Source organism: Lithobates pipiens, unplaced genomic scaffold, assembly GCF_037356315.1.
Source record: "Lithobates pipiens isolate NorthernLeopardFrog02 unplaced genomic scaffold, aLitPip1_a1.2 Scaffold_28, whole genome shotgun sequence".
Lineage (NCBI taxonomy): Eukaryota > Metazoa > Chordata > Amphibia > Anura > Ranidae > Lithobates > Lithobates pipiens.
In genome coordinates, this window is record NW_027507789.1 from 48810546 (window position 1) to 48831960 (window position 21415).

General features: G+C 43.3%; 1 protein-coding gene across 1 annotated transcript in view; it reads right to left on the reverse strand.

Moving 5' to 3' along the window:
* Nucleotides 1–279: 279 nt before the first annotated feature.
* LOC143935365 (protein-glutamine gamma-glutamyltransferase E-like) overlaps nucleotides 280–21415 on the reverse strand; it is a 53280-nt gene continuing 32144 nt past the window's right edge. Inside the window, exons 9-13 of the mRNA XM_077459186.1 lie at nucleotides 17000–17242; nucleotides 15987–16313; nucleotides 12866–13026; nucleotides 10862–10995; nucleotides 280–3190 (exon numbers count right to left, since the gene is read on the reverse strand). Coding sequence (XP_077315312.1) covers nucleotides 3037–3190; nucleotides 10862–10995; nucleotides 12866–13026; nucleotides 15987–16313; nucleotides 17000–17242 — 1019 coding nt within the window. The 3' untranslated portion in view covers nucleotides 280–3036. The remainder of the gene's footprint in view (nucleotides 3191–10861; nucleotides 10996–12865; nucleotides 13027–15986; nucleotides 16314–16999; nucleotides 17243–21415) is intronic.

Here is a 21415-nt window from a genome sequence, read left to right on the forward strand (position 1 = left end):
CCTAAATCAGCTAAGGCACTACTTGGACTGATTGAATTGGATCTGTCATTCAACATGGTGGCCCTTTAACCCAATTGTTGGAGATTGGAGGAAATTAATTAGAATGCGATGATCCCACAGCAATGAACATTTCAGTGGGCCACAGAAGGTGTTAAAAAAAACATTTTGCCATTGTTGCTGTATATAAGGAGAGGAATGTTCGGTTGGAAGAGAGCTGATCCTGGATGTCAGCTGAAAAGCATTAATTTCTAGCTTAAAAAAATGACACACTACATTCAATAAGGTGCAAACAGTTTATTCAATTACATAGATATATATTATAGTAATATTCACAATAATCTTAATGGATGTTTCCCATCACCTGTACTCAAGGACCAGTAACAGATGATGTTTTCTACACATTTGCAGACACTGGCACAGCTATGTTAGTCACAGTTTAAAATAATCCTTTGAACTGATCCTTGTGAACTGAAGGGCTGGAAACTGTTAGAGGCCTTGAAGGTACACTGATGTAACCTAAGGATTGTCCTACAGTACAACTGAGGTAGAAGGTCCTTCTATGAAAAGCAGCACAACCATGAAAAAAAGCATAAAGCTATTTCAAGATTCCAATAACTGAAGGGTACAGATAGATTTGTTAAGAGCCAATCATTAATGACTAGGCTTATACAATCTCATTCTAAGGGGTCTAGTTATAAAAAACATTCCTTGGACGAATGTCAAACAGATTTGTGCGTGCCCAGGTGTAATCTCTCTAACATTAATTCATATATCATCGGCTCCATCTGGTTGCCAAAATGTGGTAAAGTTTGCTGAAATACCTCAATGAGAAAATATAACACATTTTGCCCACCAGATGGCGCTAATGATCATATAAATTATTATTATACAGGATTTATATAGTGCTGAGAGTTTACGCAGCGCTTAGCCACTTGCCGACTGTATACTGTATATATACACACAACGGTAAGGCAGCTCTCCTGCACAGGATCACGTATCTAGTACGTAATCCTGCACTTCAGAGTCTGGGGTGCACACGTGCGCCACCGGCGGGCCGTCCCCCCTGTGATTAGACAGAGCAGCAGCTGATCGGCCTGTACGGCAGACTCAATGTCCACCGGCACCCGCCAACGTGTCAGTACGCACTGCAAATCAGCTATGTAAACAAGGCAGATCACCGTTCTGTCACTACAGGAGTCATGGATCATGTGTCTCTGCTAAGCAGGGTCACCGATCCATGCCTTCTCTTAGTACAAGCACCTCCCCCACAGTAGTAAAGCACTGGTCAGGCACACTTTTAACCCTTTGATTGTCCCTGATGTTAACCCCTTCCCTGCCAGTGTCATTAGTACAGTGACAGTGCATATTTTTAGTACTGATCACTGTATTATTGTCACTGGTCCCAAAAAGTGTCAGTTAGTGTCCTAACTGTTCATCGCAATATCGCAGTCTCACTATAAGTTGCTAATTGCCGCCATTACTAGTAAAAGAAAAAAAAAGAAAAATTAATATAAATATCCCATAGTTTGTAGACGCTATAATCTTTCGCAAGCCAATCAATATACGCTTATTGGTATTTTTCTTTTTACCAAAAATATGTAGCAGAATACACATTGAGCTAAATTGAAGAAGAAATTTTAACTTTTCATATTTTTTTTATTGGATATGTTTTATAGCTGAAAGTAAAAAATATTGTTTTTTTATTCAAAATTGTCACCCTTTCTTTGTTTATAGCGCAAAAATTAAAACCGCAGAGGAGATCAAATACCAAAGGAAAGCTCTATTTGTGGGAGAAAAAAAAAAGGACATCAATTTTATTTGGGTACATGTCGCACAACTGCACAATTGTCAGTTAAAGTAACACAGTGTTGTATCACAAAAAATGGCCTGGTCATGAAGGGTCAAGTGGTTAATATCGTAAAGAAATGACAGCTACAATTGCTAAAGCATGCACAAATATGTGTAACATTTGACCAATGAATTATAAATAGTCCCCTAAGTGTATTGGCTTACTTATGAAAGTTGTATATTTGCACTAGGAGTTATCACTATTTTAAGGGAATCTAAGACATCCGATTTAGTGTTAGCAGTCAGAAATCACAGCTTCAAAACCAATTTTAGTTTATATTATTAATAGTAGTAGTAGGATCAGCCTCATCCTACTCTCCATCCAGATCACGCCCCTGGTGCATTTTGTCCCAGCCCACAGGGCTTAATCATGGAGGTACGACCTCCATGATTAAGCCTAGTGGGTGTGGCAAAACACATCGGGGGCGTGGCCTGGATGGAGTCAATCCATATAGATGCCATAGTAGGAATAGAGATGCAGACATACCCATTGAAAGTTTGCTATAGCAGCTACACATTCCTCTGTCCAGCCAGACATTCTCCTCAAAGTCCTGAAAAAGGGGATTCTGTCTGTTTCACAAAACATTTACTTAAAACTGATAATAAAGACACTTTTTATAAAATAAAGAGAGCAAATATTAAACTTTTATAAGTACTATTTAAAAAATGTAAAGATGTATAAAAAAAAAAAAAAACCCTTGAAGTGGGGCCACTCGGGGTCAAATGCTCATTAAGTTTTTAGGTCCTCACGTATAATGCTGGACTATTGATCCCGCATTGTATATAATAGCATCAGGGGCTTGGTTGGTTGGTTGTACTGTGTGGAAGAAGCCATGGATAGGAATAAAGTTAGTATTACAACTTATTCCTTTACTCTTAGATTTACTGAGAATTTAACCACCAGTACAGTGAGGGTAGGCTCCACTGCAAGGGTTTTTTTTTTTTTTTTTTTTTTTTTTTTTTTTTTAGGAGCCAGAAGCAGGGCTTTAGTTCTGAATATTCAGATTTTTGTAACAACCCACTTGTGGACATTTTTAAAATGAATGCTAATATTATTAGGCACAGTGTTGGCAAGAATAAGGGTGCTAAATTAATATTACTTCAAGTCTTCCTGTCATGTTAATATTTTCCTTGCACAGACAGTGCTAAATTAGTGCTAAAAAAAATATGTCAGTTAGGTTTATAGAATCATGGAGCCCCAGTTACGAAGACCTGATAGGAGCTTTTAACATTTTTTATCTTGTCAGAATTGAGGGTCACTGTCAATGTCCTGTTGCCGATCCTGGAAGGACTGAGCGTAAGACTGACTTGGGTCTTTTCACCAGGATTTAAAGATGGCAGCCTGAAAACAGAAATTGCATAGATTATTTTGGATCCAGAAATGGAATCATAATTGTTATTTATTACCCTATGACTGTTCTCAGTTTTTTCAGAAAGTTCCTCAAAATAAAGCTCTAGCTACAATATTCACTTTCTTCTTGTGATCTCCTGGGTGGTCATGCCACTATGACATCATGCGGAGACCGCCTGCATGATGGCATAGGGGTCGTTGGCCCCATCCCCATGTTTACTTATTGGTGGGGTCGAAGCATTCCCCATTATTCGACGAGTATCTCTAGATGACACCGGTCATGCTCAGTGGACAGCAGGTTTTTTTTTTTCATGTGGGTCAGTGGCCGGCATTAATCATGATTGACGTTGAATTTACATCGGGAGACATGTTTATCTATTTTTTTTTTGTAATAAAGGACTTGTCAAAAACTGTCTTTTTATTTTATTTTAAATGTTTTTTGGTGAATGGGTAGGGGTACTATGTACGCCATGCTCAGGCCAAAGTTGTGGGGAAGAGTCCCTTGTCCTCATCAACATGAGGACAAGGTGCTTTGGGGGATAGTCCCCCTCTCCCAATGTATCCCCCAATGTTGAGGTCATGTGGCCTGGTATGGGTCAGGAGGGGGGAGTTTTTGCCTCCCCCCCTTTCCTGACCTGCTTGGCTGCATGCTTTCCCCATGCCATTTTTTGGGGGTGTAAAGTTTACCTTAAAACCCATACCAGATCTAAGGGCCTGGTATGGAATGGGGGGGCACACATTTAGTTTTTTTTGGCGTGGGCTCCCCCTCATAATCCATACCAGACCCAAAGGACCTGGTATGAATTAGGCACAGACCCCCACATTGATTTTTTTTTTTCTAATGCTGGCCCTTCATAGTAAATCTGGTTGAAAAAAGACACCAAAGACCATTTAGTTCAACAAATAAAAGGGCAATAATAAAAAAAATCTGATGACAGCAGATGAGTAATAATTGTTAAGCATGCAGCAGCCAGCTGCTTCTTAACAACCAATTGAGCTGTTTCTTTTATTTACATTCTTCTGTAGGTGAGGAACTATGGCAGTTGAGCCATATTTGCTAAGGAGGCAGCAGCCGCCTGGTCCTTAACAACCAGCTATTCACAAATCAGTTTGGATCATTTGTTACTTCAGATTAGGGATGAGCCGAACACCCCCCGGTTCGGTTCGCACCAGAACTTTCGAACGGACCCCAAATTCGTACGAACCTTAGAACCCCATTGAAGTCTATGGGACTCGAACGTTCGAAATTAAAAGTGCTAATTTTAACGGCTAATATGCAAGATACTGTCCTAAAAAGGGTTTGGGGACCTGGCTCCTGCCCCAGGGGACATGGGTCAATGCAAAAAAAAGTTTTAAAAACGGCAGTTTTGGCGGGAGCACTGATTTTAATGACGATTAAAGTGGAAAAAAAAGTGAAATATTCCTTTAAATATGGTGCCTGGGGGGTGTCTGTAGTATGCCTGTGAAGTGCCACGTGTTTCCCGTGTTTAGAACAGTCCCTGCACAAAATGACATTTAACGGAAATAACTTCATTTAAAGCTGCTTGCGGTTTTAATGTTATATCTGGTTCCTGCAATATGGTTGAAAATCATTGAGAAAAATGGCATGGGTAGCCCTCCCTGCCCATTACCAGCCCCTTTGGGTCTTGTACGCATATTAAGGGGAACCCTGTACCCATATTAAAAAAAGGAAATGCGTGTGGCCCCCAGGCTCTATATACTCAGAACAGCAGTATACAGGCGGTGCAAACAAGACAGGGACTGTGTAGGTTTGTTATGTTAAGTTGAATCTGTTTGTAATTTTCAACTGGTACATTTTTAAAGTGTAGCTCCAGTCAAAAAAACAATTTTTAAGCTTTTTGGAAAACATAGGGAAGGGTTATCACCCCTGTATAATTTGTTTTGTCGTCCATCTTTTTTCATCTCACTTGCTGTTGTCTCCTTCCATTTGCAAGTAGGAGATGTTTGTAAGTTGGATGTTTGAAAGTAGGGGCCTGCCCTATATGCTCTGCAGAAAAACGGAACAAGGTGTTGGTTTTGCCACAACATTGTAAGCCCTCAAAGTGACTCTTGGTGGGCGCTGGAGCACCCTGCTGTGAACAATTATATCAAGAATTGTAATTACATGCCATTGTTGAACAGTGGTAGAAAAATTGACCTTTGGTGGTTGTGGTGCTGGTGCCACAACACTATAAGTCCTCACAGTTACTCTGGGTGGGCACAGGAACGGGCCCTCCTGTGAAATATTATATCAAGAATTGTAATTACATGTCCCTGTTAAACAGGGGCAGAAAAATTGGGCCTTAGGCACTGGTGCTGGTGCCACGACACTGCAACCTCTCCCATATACTCTAGTTTTATTGCAGGAATTAGCCCTGCTGCAAAGCATTGCATCAAAAATTGTACTTAAACGCCCCTGTTAAACAGGGGCAGAAAAATTGGGCTGATGGCATCACCCAGAACCAGAAATGTTCTTCCAACATATCATCGGAGGAGGAAGAGGATAGACAATCAACATAACAGGACAGTCACTCAGCATCAGCATAGGCAGTCTTGAAGGGATGTGATATTTCAAAAAAAATTATTCGGTTACATCAGCTTCAGGTGCTTGGTAGCTGTGGGTGATCCAAGACTGATTCATCTTGATGAAGGTCAGTCGATCAACTGATTCGGTAGACAGCCGTACCCTGTGATCGGTAACAAAGCCACCAGCAGCACTGAAGGTACGTTCCGAAAGAACGCTGGATGCAGGACAGGCCAGTAGCTCAATTGCATACTGTGCAAGCTCTGGCCAGTGATCCATCCTCAAGACCCAGTAAGCCAGAGGATTTTCGGTGGGAAAGGTGTCCAAGTCTGACCTTGCCCCTAGGTATTCCTGCACCATGTAAATCAGACGCTGGCGATGGTTGCTGGAACCGATCATACCTTGGGGCTGCGGACTAAAAAATTGTCTGAAAGCATCAGTCAGACGGCCACCTTCTCCACCGCTCCTTCTGACCGATGCCTCAGCAACAAGTTGTCCAGGACCAGGAGTTTGTAACCTCCCAGTCTCTGGGAACGCGTTGCACAGACCTTTCTGCAAGGCCTCCCGGAGATGTCTCATCCTCTGCTCCCTCTGCAATGGCAAGATAAGGTTGGCAACCTTACCCTTGTACCGTGGATCAAGGAGAGTGGCCAGCCAGTAATGGTCCCTCTCCTTGATCCGAAGAATACGAGGATCCTTCCGCAGGCTTTGCAGGATCAGGGAGGCCATGCAGCGTAGGTTAGCTGAGGCATTCGGTCCGGAGTCCTCTGGGTCACTAAGGACAACATGATCCGCAGCTACCTCCTCCCAGCCACGTACAAGTCCACGTGTTTCTTGGGACTGTAAATCATCCCTACAAGACTGCTGATGCTGAGTGCCAGCCTCCACCTCCATGCTGACACAATCATCCTCCTCCTCCTCCAGGAAACACTGTCTGGATAAAGGGGGCCTTGAGAGGCAAGGAAGTCCTCCTCTTCCTGCCTCTGTTCTGCCTCAAGTGCCCTGTCCATTATTCCACGCAGCGTATGCTCCAAGAGGTGGACAAGAGGTACAGTGTCACTGATGCATGCACTGTCACTGCTCACCATCCTTGTGGCCTCCTCAAATGGTGACAGGACAGTGCATGCATCCCTGATCATGCCCCACTGGCGTGGTGAGAAAAAAACCGAGCTCCCCTGACCCTGTCCTGGTGCTGTAGTCGCACAGGTACTCATTGATGGCCCTCTGCTGCGTGTGCAGCCGCTGCAGCATGGCCAATGTTGAGTTCCATCTGGTGGGCATGTCACATATAAGGCGGTTCTTGGGCAGGTTCAACTCCTTTTGGAGCTCAGCCAGCCAAGCACAGGCATTAAATGATCGGCGGAAATGCACACAGACTTTCCTGGCCTGCTTCAGGACATCCTGTAAGCCGGGGTACCTGCCCAAGAACCGCTGCACCACCAGGTTAAGGACGTGAGCTACACAGGGCACATGGGTCAGTTGTCCCTGTCGGAGGGCGGAGAGGAGGTTGGTGCCATTGTCGCAAACCACCATTCCTGGCTTAAGCTGGTGTGGCGTCAACCACCTCTCGGCCTGCCCCTGCAAAGCTGACAAAACATCCGCCCCAGTGTGGCTCCTGTCCCCCAAACAAGCCAGCGCAAGCACGGCATGGCATCGTTTTGCCTGCATACTTGCGTAGCCCCTGCAACGCCTACGGAGCACCGCTGGTTCTGAGGACAGAGCACTGGAAGAGGCCATGGAGGAAGAAGAAGAAGAGGGGGTGGAGGAGAGAGGTGTGTCACAACCAATAGTAGCATTTTGGAGGCGTGGTGGCGGAACAACCTCCAACACTACTGCACCTTGTCCTGCATCCTTCCCAGCTGCCAGAAGAGTGACCCAATGGGCCGTGAAAGACAGGTAACGTCCCTGTCCATGCCTGCTGGACCATGAGTCAGCGGTAATATGCACCTTACCGCTGACCGCCCTGTCCAGCGAGGCAAGGACATTGCCTTCCACATGCCGGTAGAGAGCCGGAATCGCCTTCCGTGAGAAAAAGTGGCGTTTGGGGACCTGCCACTGAGGAACCGCACATTGTACAAACTCACGGAAGGGGGCCGAGTCTACCAACTGAAAAGGCAGCAGTTGAAGTGCTAGCAATTTAGCCAAGCTAGCATTCAACCGCTGGGCATGTGGATGGCTGGAAGTGAACTTCTTTCACCGGTCCAGCAGCTGGGGCAGGGACATTTGCCTGCTATAATCGGACGTGGGTGTACTGCTAGCAGAGTGCCCGGAAACACTTGGCTATGACACACCTAATTCTACACCTTCATTCCTCTTAGAACAGGTTTCAGAGAGGACTGAAGGTCTAGTGGGGTTGGAGATGCCAGCTGATGAGGAGCAAGGAGAGGGCCGCTTTGTTCTTTGGTGTGGGTCTTTGAGGTACGCTTGCCAACGAGCTGCATGGCAGGTCAACATATGTCTGGTCAAGCATGTGGTGCCCAAGCGGCTGATGTTTTGGCCACGCGAGATACGCTTGAGACATATGTTGCAAATCGTGTGATTCAGTCGGTGTGCTGCCCCTAAGCTGGCCCCCGGAGGGCATCCTGCCTCGTTGGACATGTGCCTCCTCCTCCTCCTCCTCCTCTCTCCTACCAGGCACCCACGTGGAGTCAGTGCCCTCATCATCCCCTCCCTCTTCATCGCTGTAGCAAACCTGGCAGTATGCTGCAGCTTGTGGAACATGACTGCCAGATTGCTGTCCTTCTTGAGCATCCCCTCTCTCTGCATTCACGCTACTGCCTTCCTCTAGCTGAGTGTCATCAGAGGCTACAAAACACTGGGCATCCTCCTGGAGCATGTACCCAACACTGTGCTCAAAGAGTTCAGGAGACTCCTCAGGAAGACATGGTGGGTCTAGGGAAGGAGTCACTGATGATGACATTGAGAGGAGGGAAGACGATGCGTTGGCAGCTGCTTTGCTAGTACCCTGAGACTGGGTGAGAGAGGATGAGGAGGATGAAGAGGGCTTGGTCATCCACTCTACCAAGTCGTTGGCATGTTGCAGCTCAACATGTCCAGCTGCCGAAAAGAAGGACAAGCGTGTCCCATGGCCACGTGCTGATGACAATGCACTGCGTCCACGACCATCACTGTTGTCTCTAGACACAGAGCCTGCTTGCCCTCTTTTATCGGCTCGCGCCTGTCTGCCTCTCCTTGCTGGCCTTCCAGACATGGTAATGGCCTGAAGGGAGTTGGGTAAAAAAGCAGTTGGGTAGTGTATATTGTGCTAGAGGCACACAACACCCACTAACTCCTGCAGATGCCTTTATTATAGAACACCAGAGATAAAGGGGTATATACAGACGTATACTGTGCTGTGCTGGAGGCACACACAACTTCCAATAACTCCTGCAGATGGCAAGTGGGCTCAAATAGAGAAGAGCTATGTAGGTGGATATAGCGGTATGTACTGGGTACAGAGCACGCAGACAGCACGCACAAGCTCCTAACACTACTGACTGCAAGCTCTATTATAAAAGATAGATCACTAGCTATATAGGTGAGGTGAATATAGCGGTGTATACTGCGGTCAGGGCACGCAGACAACAACCACTACACAACAGCAAGATCGAAAATCGGCTGAAAACGATCGGTGTGTACTGTGTTGAAGGTACACAAAACACCCACTAACTCCTGCAGATGCCTTTATTATAGAACACCAGAGATAAAGGGGTATATACAGATGTATACTGTGCTGTGCTAGAGGCACACACAACTTCCAATAACTCCTGCAGATGGCAAGTGGGCTCAAATAGAGAAGAGCTATGTAGGTGGATATAGCGGTATGTACTGGATACAGAGCACGCAGACAGCACGCACAAGCTCCTAACACTACTGACTGCAAGCTCTATTATAAAAGATAGATCACTAGCTATATAGGTGAGGTGAATATAGCAGTGTATACTGCGGTCAGGGCACGCAGACAACAACCACTATACAACAGCAAGATCGAAAATCGTCCGAAAACGATTGGTGTGTACTGTGTTGAAGGTACACAGAACACCCACTGCTTCAGACGCCAACACACTACACAAGGCCGCCGCGCTGGCGGCCTTATATAGTGTGGGGCGTGCACTACACAGCCTGAGCTATGATTGGCCACAGGCATCCTGCCTGTGGCCAATCATGGCTCTCCTCGCTGCTGGCGCTGCGATTGGCCAAGCATGCAGGGTCACAGTGCATGCTTGGCCAATCATGAGCCAGCAATGCACTGCGCCATCGCAGTGCATTGTGGGCCGTGAGCGCCACACGAATTTGGCGCGAACGGCCCATAACGTTCGGAATTCGCCGAATGGGCGAACAGCCGATGTTCGAGTCGAACGTATGTTCGACTCGAACACGAAGCTCATCCCTACTTCAGATGCTTCAAACATCTGAATGAAAGGAATAATTTCTTTGTTTTGTTATAATTTACTTTGGATTTGTTGAAATTCATTACTATTATTTTTCAGATTATTAGATACATCCAAATCTCAGAATAATGAAAATTTCATCTGAATTGCTCGGAACAAAACAAACTGCATGTGTCTACTGTTCAAGGTAATCTATATACACTGCAAAAATGTTTGCAAACTTTGTCTTACCATTTCCTACATCAAACTGATTTGTGAATGGCTGATTCTGCCTTCAAATATAATCACCTGAACAATCTTAAGCCTGCCATACATGGTTCGAATTAAGAAATAATTTTTATTTGAAAATCAGAACTAAGGATTTTCGTTCAATTTTCGCACCATTAGTGGGCAGTAGCAACAGCCGAATTTGAGTGATCAAGAATGATGGAAATTTTTTGAATCAATGATGCAAGAATCATGTGAGAAATATAATTTAAAAATAAGAACAGGAAAAGAACATTAGCACAAAGAAAAGAAGATTCCTGGCCTCAAATATTCTTTTCTATCGCAACATGAGTTGAAATTGAAGGATTGGTTGGTCAAATTTTGAAATCAGTGGTGGCAGCATTGGATCACAAAACACACAAATTTCAGATTTTCAATACAAAATTTGTTTGGAATTCGACCCATGTATGGCCTGCATTAATGTTTTAATGAAAAAAAAAAAAAAAAAAAACGACTGTGTCTGCTGGTGACATGACTTACTCTTTCTGAAGAACTCCATTAATAAGTCCACTTCCTTCAAGGAGCAATGAGCAGGCGGTCAGTATTTCAGGTAAAGTGTTGATGATTATAACATCTGCTTTGACCTCTCTGTTAAGAACAATATGTTTTGGAACCTGTAAATCATTAAATTTGTCAATTAGGAACCAGCAAGGAGGGGCAATGATACTAGTGGTGTTTTGTCATTGGATATTAATTTTTCTCTGCATCTGCCTGTATACTCTTTGACCATTTCTGCTTTCTCCCCCTGTAATTTCAGATCTACCTGTACAAATAGTCCATATCCTAAAGATCAGGCTTTCACGAACATGCCAAGGTCAAGCTTGGATAATAAACCAACTTAAAGCTGTGTGGCCAGTGAAAAAATCTTCATCAAAGCTTCGCTGGAGGTGCGTGCAGGGCCAGATTTACCATTGGGCTTGACTGGGCTCAAGCCCATGGGCCCCGCCGAAATATATAGCCAAGTACACTCGGCTCGGCTCACAGTCATGCCCAGTCCAGCCCTATGATGGACATAACACAGGGACTGAGTACACTCGGCTACTCTTGGCTCCGCTCGGGACTGCGAGAGGACCCGAGAGTAACTGTAACTACATATTTGGTGACCCATAGCAGTTTGCTACAAAAGTAACGTTCCTTTGCCACCTTCTTGCTACACTCCACACTCGTCCACAGTAAGGATACACTAAGAAGGGGTAAAGCAGACACATTGTTACTCCCACCGGAGTTTTGCATCTTAGACGTATTTATAACATTAAAGTTAGTATATAGTGAAATACAGTACTTGCATCTCCGTCTGACTACTTAGAATTTTAAAAGCAGCGAACTTCTGTCAGATTAGCAAACCTGTGAGATGAGCAGGGTTGCCGCTGCTTTTAAAATTGAAGATCTAAGTAGTCAAACGGAGTTCTAAGTCCTGAATTTCACTATATAAACTGACTTTACTGTTATAAATACGTGTAAAATGCAAAACTCCGGTGGGTGTAACAGCATGTCCGCTTTACCCCTTCTTGATGTATCCTTACTGTGGACGAGTGCGGGGTGTACCAAGATGGCGGCAATGGAACATCACTTCCATAGCTAACTGCGATGGGTCGCCGAATATGTCATTACACCGCCGAGAAGAACCGAGAGCCACCGAAATACACAGGACTCTATCTCAGTGGCGCCATTTTTAAACTTCAAGACTGCACTGACAAGGCTGTAAATGACAAGGCTGCAAATGACACCGACAAGGCTGTAATGACACTGGACAAGGTTGCAGATGGATGGGCAAGGCTGCAGATGGATGGGCATGTCTGCAGATGGACACTGATAAGACTGCATTGATGGGCATTTAAATGTAAGTTTTTTCCTTCTAAAAGTTTTTTTCCTTAAAATTCCCTCCTAAACTTGGGGTGCATGTTATACGCCAATAAATACGGTAATGTATAGAAGGTAGGGCCCGAAAGTGACTCAAGCCCAGGGGCCCCCACCACTCTAAGTCCTGCCCTGGGCGCGTGCATAACGAGGAGTTTGGGCTTCCACCATAAGGGTACCAAGGATCACCTCCTGCTTGCCAGGCAAGCTTTGATGACGAAGACACTTCTCTGTGTTCCTGTTTATCCTAGCAGTGATCCATAAATGTTTCATCTACCTCTCCTGAACCTTTGCCTGCTGTTACCGCCATCCCAAGGAGACAGAGCATTTGCCCGTATTCATTTACCTTTGTGAATGCAATCTTTTTAATTCATTGAGTGATTTTACTATTAAATTGATACACTTAAATGGCAGCACCTTCTTTTTTCTTTTTATTCTAAGTGAAATATGTAATAAGTAACCTGGGGGATGAAATAAAACTTTAACTTTATCATTGGTGTCCTTTGCAGTCATTACTTGTCACTTGCAGTCATAATTGTCACTCATCAAAATGACTAGAGGTTCATAGCCAACGTAATTGTTTGCACATACAATACGTTTCCTCTTCAGGATTTACAATCATGTTACCTGGAAGCTGATTGAAGGCTTTGCAAAGTTTACATCCATTTCCAGTAAAATACGTTCCTCTGTCCCTTCAACCTCACACAAAGCTGTCATACGAATCACGTTATCTTCACTCACATATTTCTCATACATGGCATATGTCAGGGTGATGGATATGAGTTTTTCTGGGAACAATTGAAAAAAAGTAAAACAATGGCAATTTTTCACAGATTCCACAGTACTAGTATGGCATATCTAGAAATCTATATTTCAGGGATACTTTATTGTATTATTTTAACCACTTGCCACCCAAGCCAATTATGACACTTCTCTCCTTTGTGTAATATTATATATTTTTGTTGCTAGAAAATTATTCAGAACTCCCAAACATTATATATATTAGCAGGTACCCTAGGGAATAAAATGGCAGCTGCAATTTGTTTATTAATAATAATTTATGTCATAGTATTTTGCAGCAATTTTTTAAAGGTGATTTTTTTGGAAAGAAAAAAGCAAAACACAATATTTACCATAATTTATTTTTTTGTATAATGGGAAAGATGATGTTAAGCAAAGTAACATGTCCTGCTTTAAAATTGCACACACTCATGGAATGGCGTCAAACTTCTGTACTTAAAAATCTCTATAGGCTACACTTTAAAAATGTTTACAGGTTACCAGTTTAGAGTTACAGAGGAGGTCTAGTGTTACCAATATTGATCTTGCTCTAACAATCGCAGCAATACCTCACATGTGTGGTTTGAAGGCCATTTACATAAGCGGGCGGGACCTATGTATGTTTTCGCTTCTGCATGCGAGCACAAAGGGATGGGGGCACTTAAAGTTTATTTTTTGTTTATTTTTTTACACTTTCCCTTTACATTTTTATGTATTGATCACTCTTATTCCTATTACAGAGAGACATGGGGTCTATAATTCCCCAGATCTCTCCTCTATGCTGGAAAGCCTGAGTTCAAAATTTTTTTTTTATCTTGGGCTGTTTACATCCAGCCTCTGAGGGTCATAGAGATGGCCAGGGGACCATCTGGCCCACGACTAGCTCTATGATAAACCGCCACCACTGGTGGATTCATTTTCTGGCTCCCTGAATGCACAGGTGAGACCGGAGTGCAGCGGGAGGAGATGCCCCCCCCCCCCCCCCGTAAAAGAAATCAAGCGGCGAAACAGTCGCTATGATGGCTTTTACATTGCAGGGAATCACCTGCTGTGAAAAAATACATTTGGATGATGCCCGTAGCTGCAGTATTCATTCAGATATTGCCACTTTAAGTCCCCAACTTCATATGATGTCAACCTGGGAGAAGTGGTTAAAGTGGTAGCAAACTCTTGCTTTCTATTTTTACCTACAGGTAAGCTTATAATAAAGCTTTCCTATATGTAAAATGAATATCTCCTAAAGGTGTACGGTTTAGGAGATATTCTCTAGACCAGCAGCCAGTGACCTCACCAGTGCATGTGCTCTGAAGGAACAGCATACCTGTACTGTTCCTTCAGAGCAGTGTGCCGTGGCTGAAACTCCCACAAAAGTGACATCGGCCAGTCAGACAGCCCGATCCCATGAACCCGGAAGGAAGACTGGGTGAAGATGTAAGTCCTGTCAGCAGTGACAGCGCACTGCTGGAGGGCTTTCATTTAAAGGTACGTCTCTCATAATAGACTGCCTCCAGAGGTGGTTCTGTCCATCTCAGTAGTTTGCTTTAAGAAAGGCCTGGAAACTTTCCTAAATAAACATAATATAACCTCTTGGGGGATCAGAAAGGATTTTTCCCCCTGCCGTAGCAAATTGGATCACGCTTTGCTGTTTTTTTTTACCTTCCTCTGGATCAACTGTGGGTATAGGATTGTGTATATGGGACTTATATGAAATCTTTTTTTTATTTTTATGGAAACTAGATGGACTTGTGTCTTTTTTCAACCTGACTATGTAACTGTGTATAATGTGCTAGTATGATATTGCCTTGCAAGGGGAAACTTTTTTTTTTAAAGAGTTTACTACCGCATATGAAAGGACCAATAGAGAGTTGCTCAAACAGCAGAAGGGGCAGGGCCAAGGTAATACAAAATCCGTATATAATTCAGTTTCCAATTTGTCTGCATCTGTAAACAAAGACCAATAAAAATGCCAGGACAGTGTGCATACCCCCAAAATTACAACCTTTTTTGGATAGTAAACAAGTAAGATCATGACATCACCATCCCACGTTTTCACCTTGTGCAATCAGAGAACACTTTGCATTCATTAAGCAATGCAAAGTGTTCACTAAATGGTGCTTCGGCCAATCGAGAAGCCTCCTTTGTTCACTAAGCAGCAGGGCAGCCATTCGGTGTGGGTCCCAGAAGCCAGCAACAATCACAGGGATTTCCAGCTTTTACAGGGATCTTTCAGGCAGGGCTGGTGCAAGGATTTTTTACACCCTAGGAGAAACCTATTTTTGCCATCCCCCTTGGCTCCACCCCTGACCCCACCCCCTTTTGTCCTGCCCATGTATACCCCACCTTTTTAATAAAGCACCCATCAAATGCAGCCAAACCAGCACCCATCAATGCAGCCTCCCCATGCCCATCAATGAATGTTTGCTTGCTTCCATTCAGTCGGGACACAGACACAGCCCTCTGCTGCCACTGAGCCTCTGACACTATGTGCAAACAAGGTGGCAGCTGCCTGCTGATGCTGAGACTTAGTTGCTTGCTGCAGATAGAAGAAAGTATGAACACCAGTGGCCGGGCGCCCTTGGCAACAGTGTGCCCTAGGCAGCTGCCTAGTCTGCCTAGTGGTAGCACCAGCCCTGCTTTCAGGTACAGTATGTCCAAGCTGGACCAAGGAAAGTATGGCAAAATATACATACCTAAACTTCAGCTTTTAAAAACTTTACTTAAACATTTTCCATTTAAAGTGTTACAAAACCCAGGACCTTGCATTCACTGTATCTGGTCTCCCACAGTACAAAATGGACATGCAATTATTTTAGTAAATATAAACTGCTAAATACCTCTTCTCATCAGCGGTCTTGTAAGAAAAAAAATAAGAAGGAATGTCCGAATTTCAATTCAGAACGAAACAAACCACCCATGTCTTATGAGAATCACTACCATATTGTTTCTGAACTTGTGGCCACATCCATACCTTCATTAGAATGCAGAGGAAGAGCCTTTGCATCTTCCCAGATCTCATGCTTGTGTTTCCCAGTATACAGAATGCTGGATGCGGTCATGTTCACAATCACTCTGATACTTCCTGATGTCGTGTTTTTTAGGCTTAGTATCATATTTATGTCCTGTCCATGCATTGGTTTCTGGAACAAAGAAAATACTCCACGCAGTCCCGTTCCTGGATGTGGTTTATGTTCCTCTTTTCTTCTAAAAAGTTGCAATTTTTTCTCAAAATCCACAGAAGAACTCTGTAACAACTTGTCAATTGCCTTGTTAAATATCGCCCGTTCCTCAAAGGACCCTGTAAAGAGAATGAGGCTCTTTATGTGTTTTATTATTACAACAATTTTTTTTTTTTATAACTGAATCAAAGGCACAAGTGACCGGGAAAAGGAGTAGGCGTGTACACTGTTCAGAACAATATTTTGAATCTAAAAAGAAGAAAGGCCCCATTCGCATTAGTGCGATTTTTCCAGTTTCTGCCATCACACTGCAATGCATGACATTGAAAATGACATTATTCGCTATGGTGCCTGTTAACATCAATGTAACATGGTGTTGTGTGATTTTTGAAAAGGTGTATGTACTTCTTATGGTGCAGCATACTGCATTTTTGGCCCTCTAGACTTCAATGGGAGTGAATGAAGCACATTACTGGCAGAGTTTTGTGCTTAACCACTCCAGCCTCGGAAGGATTTACCCCCTCCCTGACCGGAGCACTTTTTGCAATATGGCACTGGGTCGTTTAACTGTTCTTTTTTTCCAACAAATAGAGCTTTCTTTTGGTGGTATTTGATCACCTCTGCAGTTTTTATTTTTTGTGCTATAAACAAGAGTGACAATTTAAAAAAACTATTTTTACTATTATAAATATTGGCAAAAAATATATAAAAAACAAAATGTTTTCCTCAGTTTAGGCTGATATGTATTATTCTACATATTTTTAATCTGTACCATAAGGACTGGGATCTGCCAGACTTCTCCTACCTTCTGGGTACTTGTACATGTGTGTGACATCCATACGGTCTTCACTCCCCACAGCCTTTGTACTGACATATTTTCCAATGTATTTGGTGTCATTAGAGAGTCTCTTTTTAGTGCCATCACTAGATGTTACCCATTGTGTTAGGTCAGCATTAACTGAAGCAAACATAAAGCCAACATCATACTTGAGGTCAACATCTCCTTCCCGAATGGCCACCAGTGATGCAGGCCCGCAGCGATATAATCCTATAATAAGATAGTATTATGAATACAGAAACATTTGCAACATCATTTAAAATCTCTATACTTAAAGTGTCACTAAACCCACATCATAAAAAATTATCAATAAATGCTGTATTATTGTTTTGTATTGTATTTTGTAAAAATCCTGGTTGGTCCTGCTGCTCTCTGTTCATGTCCCCAATTCAGCTAGAGATTTAGCACCTGTGGTGGCACAGGTGGCACAGTGGTGTAGTGGTTAGCACTCTTACCTAGCAGTAAAAAGGGTCGCTGGTTCGTATCCCAACCACGACTGCCTGGAGTTTGCATGTTCTCCCTGTGTCTGCGTGGGTTTCCTCCAGGTACTCTGGTTTCCTCCCACACCCCAAAAACATGCAGGTAGGTTAATTGGCTTCTGTCCAAAATTGGCCCAAGTATATGAATGGGGACCTTGGACTGTGGGCTTCTTGAGGGTAGGGACTGATGTGAGTGTGCAATGCACAGGGACAGGGACAATTGTAGAAACTCAGGTTGAACTGGATGGACTGGTGTCTTTATTCAACCTTCCTAACTATGTAGCTCTGCACATGCTCAGTTCTCAGTGAGTTTCTATGCTGAGCATTTCCTATCTATCACATCTGAGCAGCCCATGTGACTGTAGAATCACACATGTGGGTGTATACACAGTGGTAAATGACAGCCCACTCCCTCCCTCCTATTCCATGCCCACCAACCTACTAAATACAATAAAATAAAGAAATGGTCGCACTCTGAATATCCACAAAGCTTGCATAGATGTATTATTGTGACAAGTGTATCAGACAAGCAAGCTGTTGTTTGCGAAACGTGTCAACTGCTTGTCCTGTGTTTGTCTGTCCTGTGTCCTGTGTTTTATCCAAGCTTTTTGTATATTTGGAGTGCGACTATTTCTTTATTTTATTTGCATTGGATGGTGGTGAGCCATGGTCTGCACCTGTCATCAATCTGCACCTGAAGATTTGCCTGGAGCAGTGTGTTTTTCTTTGATTTCTGTTACTAAACACAATGGGGGTGGGATATTACACGTAGATTAATTGAGGCTTCGCCTCCCTCTTATTCTAAGACACAGGCTAAAGGGGCATGACAACCTGTGACTGTCAGAAATCTGCCCACACCATGTTATTACCAAAAAAACTATAAAGATTTAATTTCAAATATATATTTGTATGGCAATGTAAAACAGTTTATTGATATTAATTTTTACTCTGTATTCAAAAGGCTTTCATTTATTTTGAACATGTGACCAGCAGCAGACCAGCAACTAGAAGCTCCTCCTGCTTGTTTTCCTGCAGACAGGCTGGGAAAGAGCTGGGTCAGGTGACCATTGTATGCTGATCAGGAAAAGGGTACTTAGATTTTTTAAATTAAAATAATTACAGTGAAATCAACATAAACATTGTGTGTTTAGTATCACTTTAAACGGTCTTCCACAGAAGTGCCAAATATATTAAAGCTCTTCTTAAAGTGAATCTGCATTTTGCCTGCAAAGTTCAATTGCCTCCTTCCCAGCAACAGATTCATAAAGTGGTAGCAAAGGATATTTTATTTTTATAGTAAAATAATAAACGCTGCTGCGTACACATAAGTATATATAAATGGAGGTGAGGGAGCGATACAACCACTGAGACATTTTTTACCTTAATGCAAGTAATGCATTAGGGTAAAACATGTCTTGGTTTTAGAACCACTTTAACTTTTTTTATTCCCCTGCTGCTCCAAGGTCCGTTAAGACATGGATGAGCAAGTTTGGGCTGGAGGAACTTGACTGATCCTGACCTAAACCCGATAGAACACCTTTGGGATGAATTAGAGCGGAGACTGCAAGTCAGACCTTCTCCTCCAACGTCAGTGCCTCACAAATGCTCTTCATTCCCATAGACACACTCCTAAACCTTGTGGACAGTCTTCCCAGGACATTTGAAGCCGTTTATAGCTCCAAAGGGTGGGCCAACTCAATATTGAACCCTATGAACTAAGACTGGGATGCCATGTGCGTGTATAGGCAGTCATCAAAATACTTTTGGTAATATAGTATATATGTGCTTGGGATGGAACATTATGGTATGGTTCTTCAAATCTTGATTACTCATCCCTACCACAACCCAAGGTGATTTTTTTGAAGCCCTACGGTGTGTAGAGATTGCCATGCCAATATATAGACTCTTTAGTCCTCCTAAACATGGCTGTACATGGGCCGCACGGCATGGCCTCCAGTTATGTGCTAGGTGTTGGAAAAAGCACACACCCAAGTACAGGCTAATGCTCTGAATGCAGATACTGTGTATTTGGAGCATACAATCATGTGCCAGTGTGTGGCGCATGCTGGGGTGCCTTCTGGGTTCACCAGGGGTGCCTTGGCAAAATGGCTAAAAATGTCCTCTAATTGCCCAAAAAAAGTGTCAACAAGCCAGCGAGTGGATTAAAGCAGAGTTCCACCCAAAAATTGAACTTCCAACTTTAAGTGCAGATGACCCCCTGACATGCCACATTTGGCATGTTATTTTTTGGGAGGAGGGGCGGGTATCCTGTTTTTACAGGCACTCAGCTCCCACTTCCTCCTCTGGCTCCACGGCGCCAGAAGGAAGATCAACTCTCCCCCTTCCCTCCCTACAATCTTATGGGACATGTCACAGGTCCCCCCAGAAGATAGCCTGGCCATTTACAGTGCACAGTGCGGCTAGCATGTGCCCATCCACAGCCAGGTGCCCACAATTAGAATGCCGGCGCCGCAAAGAGGAGGGGCAGAGGAGCCGGGCTTTCTGCACCCACATCGCTGTACCATAGGACAGGTAAGTGTCTGATTATTAAAAGTCAGCAGCTACGCTTTTTGTAGCTGCTGACTTTTAAATGGGTGGAACTCTGCTTTAAGCATAAGCATTACTGGGTAGCATTACAACCTTGGGCACCATGCGGGTCAGCTGCTGAGCTGCTGCCATACTAACTACCAATGATGATCAGCAGCACCAGTGTGCAACAAAGGATTTAAAAAAAAGGTCAAAACAAGTATATTATATAAATACAATTTCATACACAGTGCTTAAGCATGCTATAGGGTTGATTAAAACTGGAGAGTGCAAAATCTGGTGCAGCTCTGAATGGTAGCCAATTACCTTTTTGCTTAACTTTGTTCTCTTAACCACTTCAGCCCCGGAAGGATTTACTGCCTTCCTGACCAAGGACTTTTTTTGCGATTCGGCACTGCATCGCTTTAGCTGACTATTACACGGCCGTGCGACATTGTACCCAAACAAAATAGACATTCTTTTTTTTCCCCACAAATAGAGCTTTCTTTTGGGGGTATTTGATCACCTCCGTGGTTTTTATTTTTTGCGATATAATCAAAAAAAGAGCGACAACTTTGAAAAAAAAGCTATATTATATCCCCCCAAAAAAATATATATAAAAAAAAAAAAAAAAAAAAAAATCGAGCTTCTTCCACAGTTTAGGCCGATATGTATTCTTCTACATATTTTTGGTAAAAAAAAAAATTGCAATAAGTGTATATTAATTGGTTTGTGGAAAAGTTATAGCGTCTACAAAATAGGGGATAGATCTATGGCATTCTGCTGACGTAAATCGGCGTGTGGCAGTCAGCATGTGGTTAAAGTGATTGTAAGTGTATTTTTATTTTTTTCTAAATAACAAACATCATACTTACCTCCACTGTGCAGCGTGTTTTGCACAGAGTGACACCTGCTCTTCTGGGGTCCCCTGGCGGGTCTCTTATGGCTCCTCCCCACTTCTGATAACCCCCTCGGAGAAGCGCTTCCCTGAGGGGGTTACCTTGCGGGCGTACTCCCGCATCCATAGCCGCCGAATGCAGGACTCGTCCCCTCCCCCCGACACCCGCGTCATTGGCTATGATTGACAGCAGTGGGAGCCATAGGATGCATTAAGGTGAAAAAACACCTTTTACAACCCCTTTAAGCTTTAACAAAAACAAAAAACAAAAAAAAAACTGGAAGCTGATTGGTTTCTGTGCAGAGCTGCACCAGATTTTGCACTCTCCAGTTTTAGTAAATCAAAATGTAATCCAGTCAGGGTGTACACCTATATTCAATATCAAATAATTAAATACTTATTTTTGGTATTTATATTTCAGCTGATATTCTTGTCTGAGTTGGTAAATCCTCTTTTTAGTTTATTGGCTCTTATCACAAT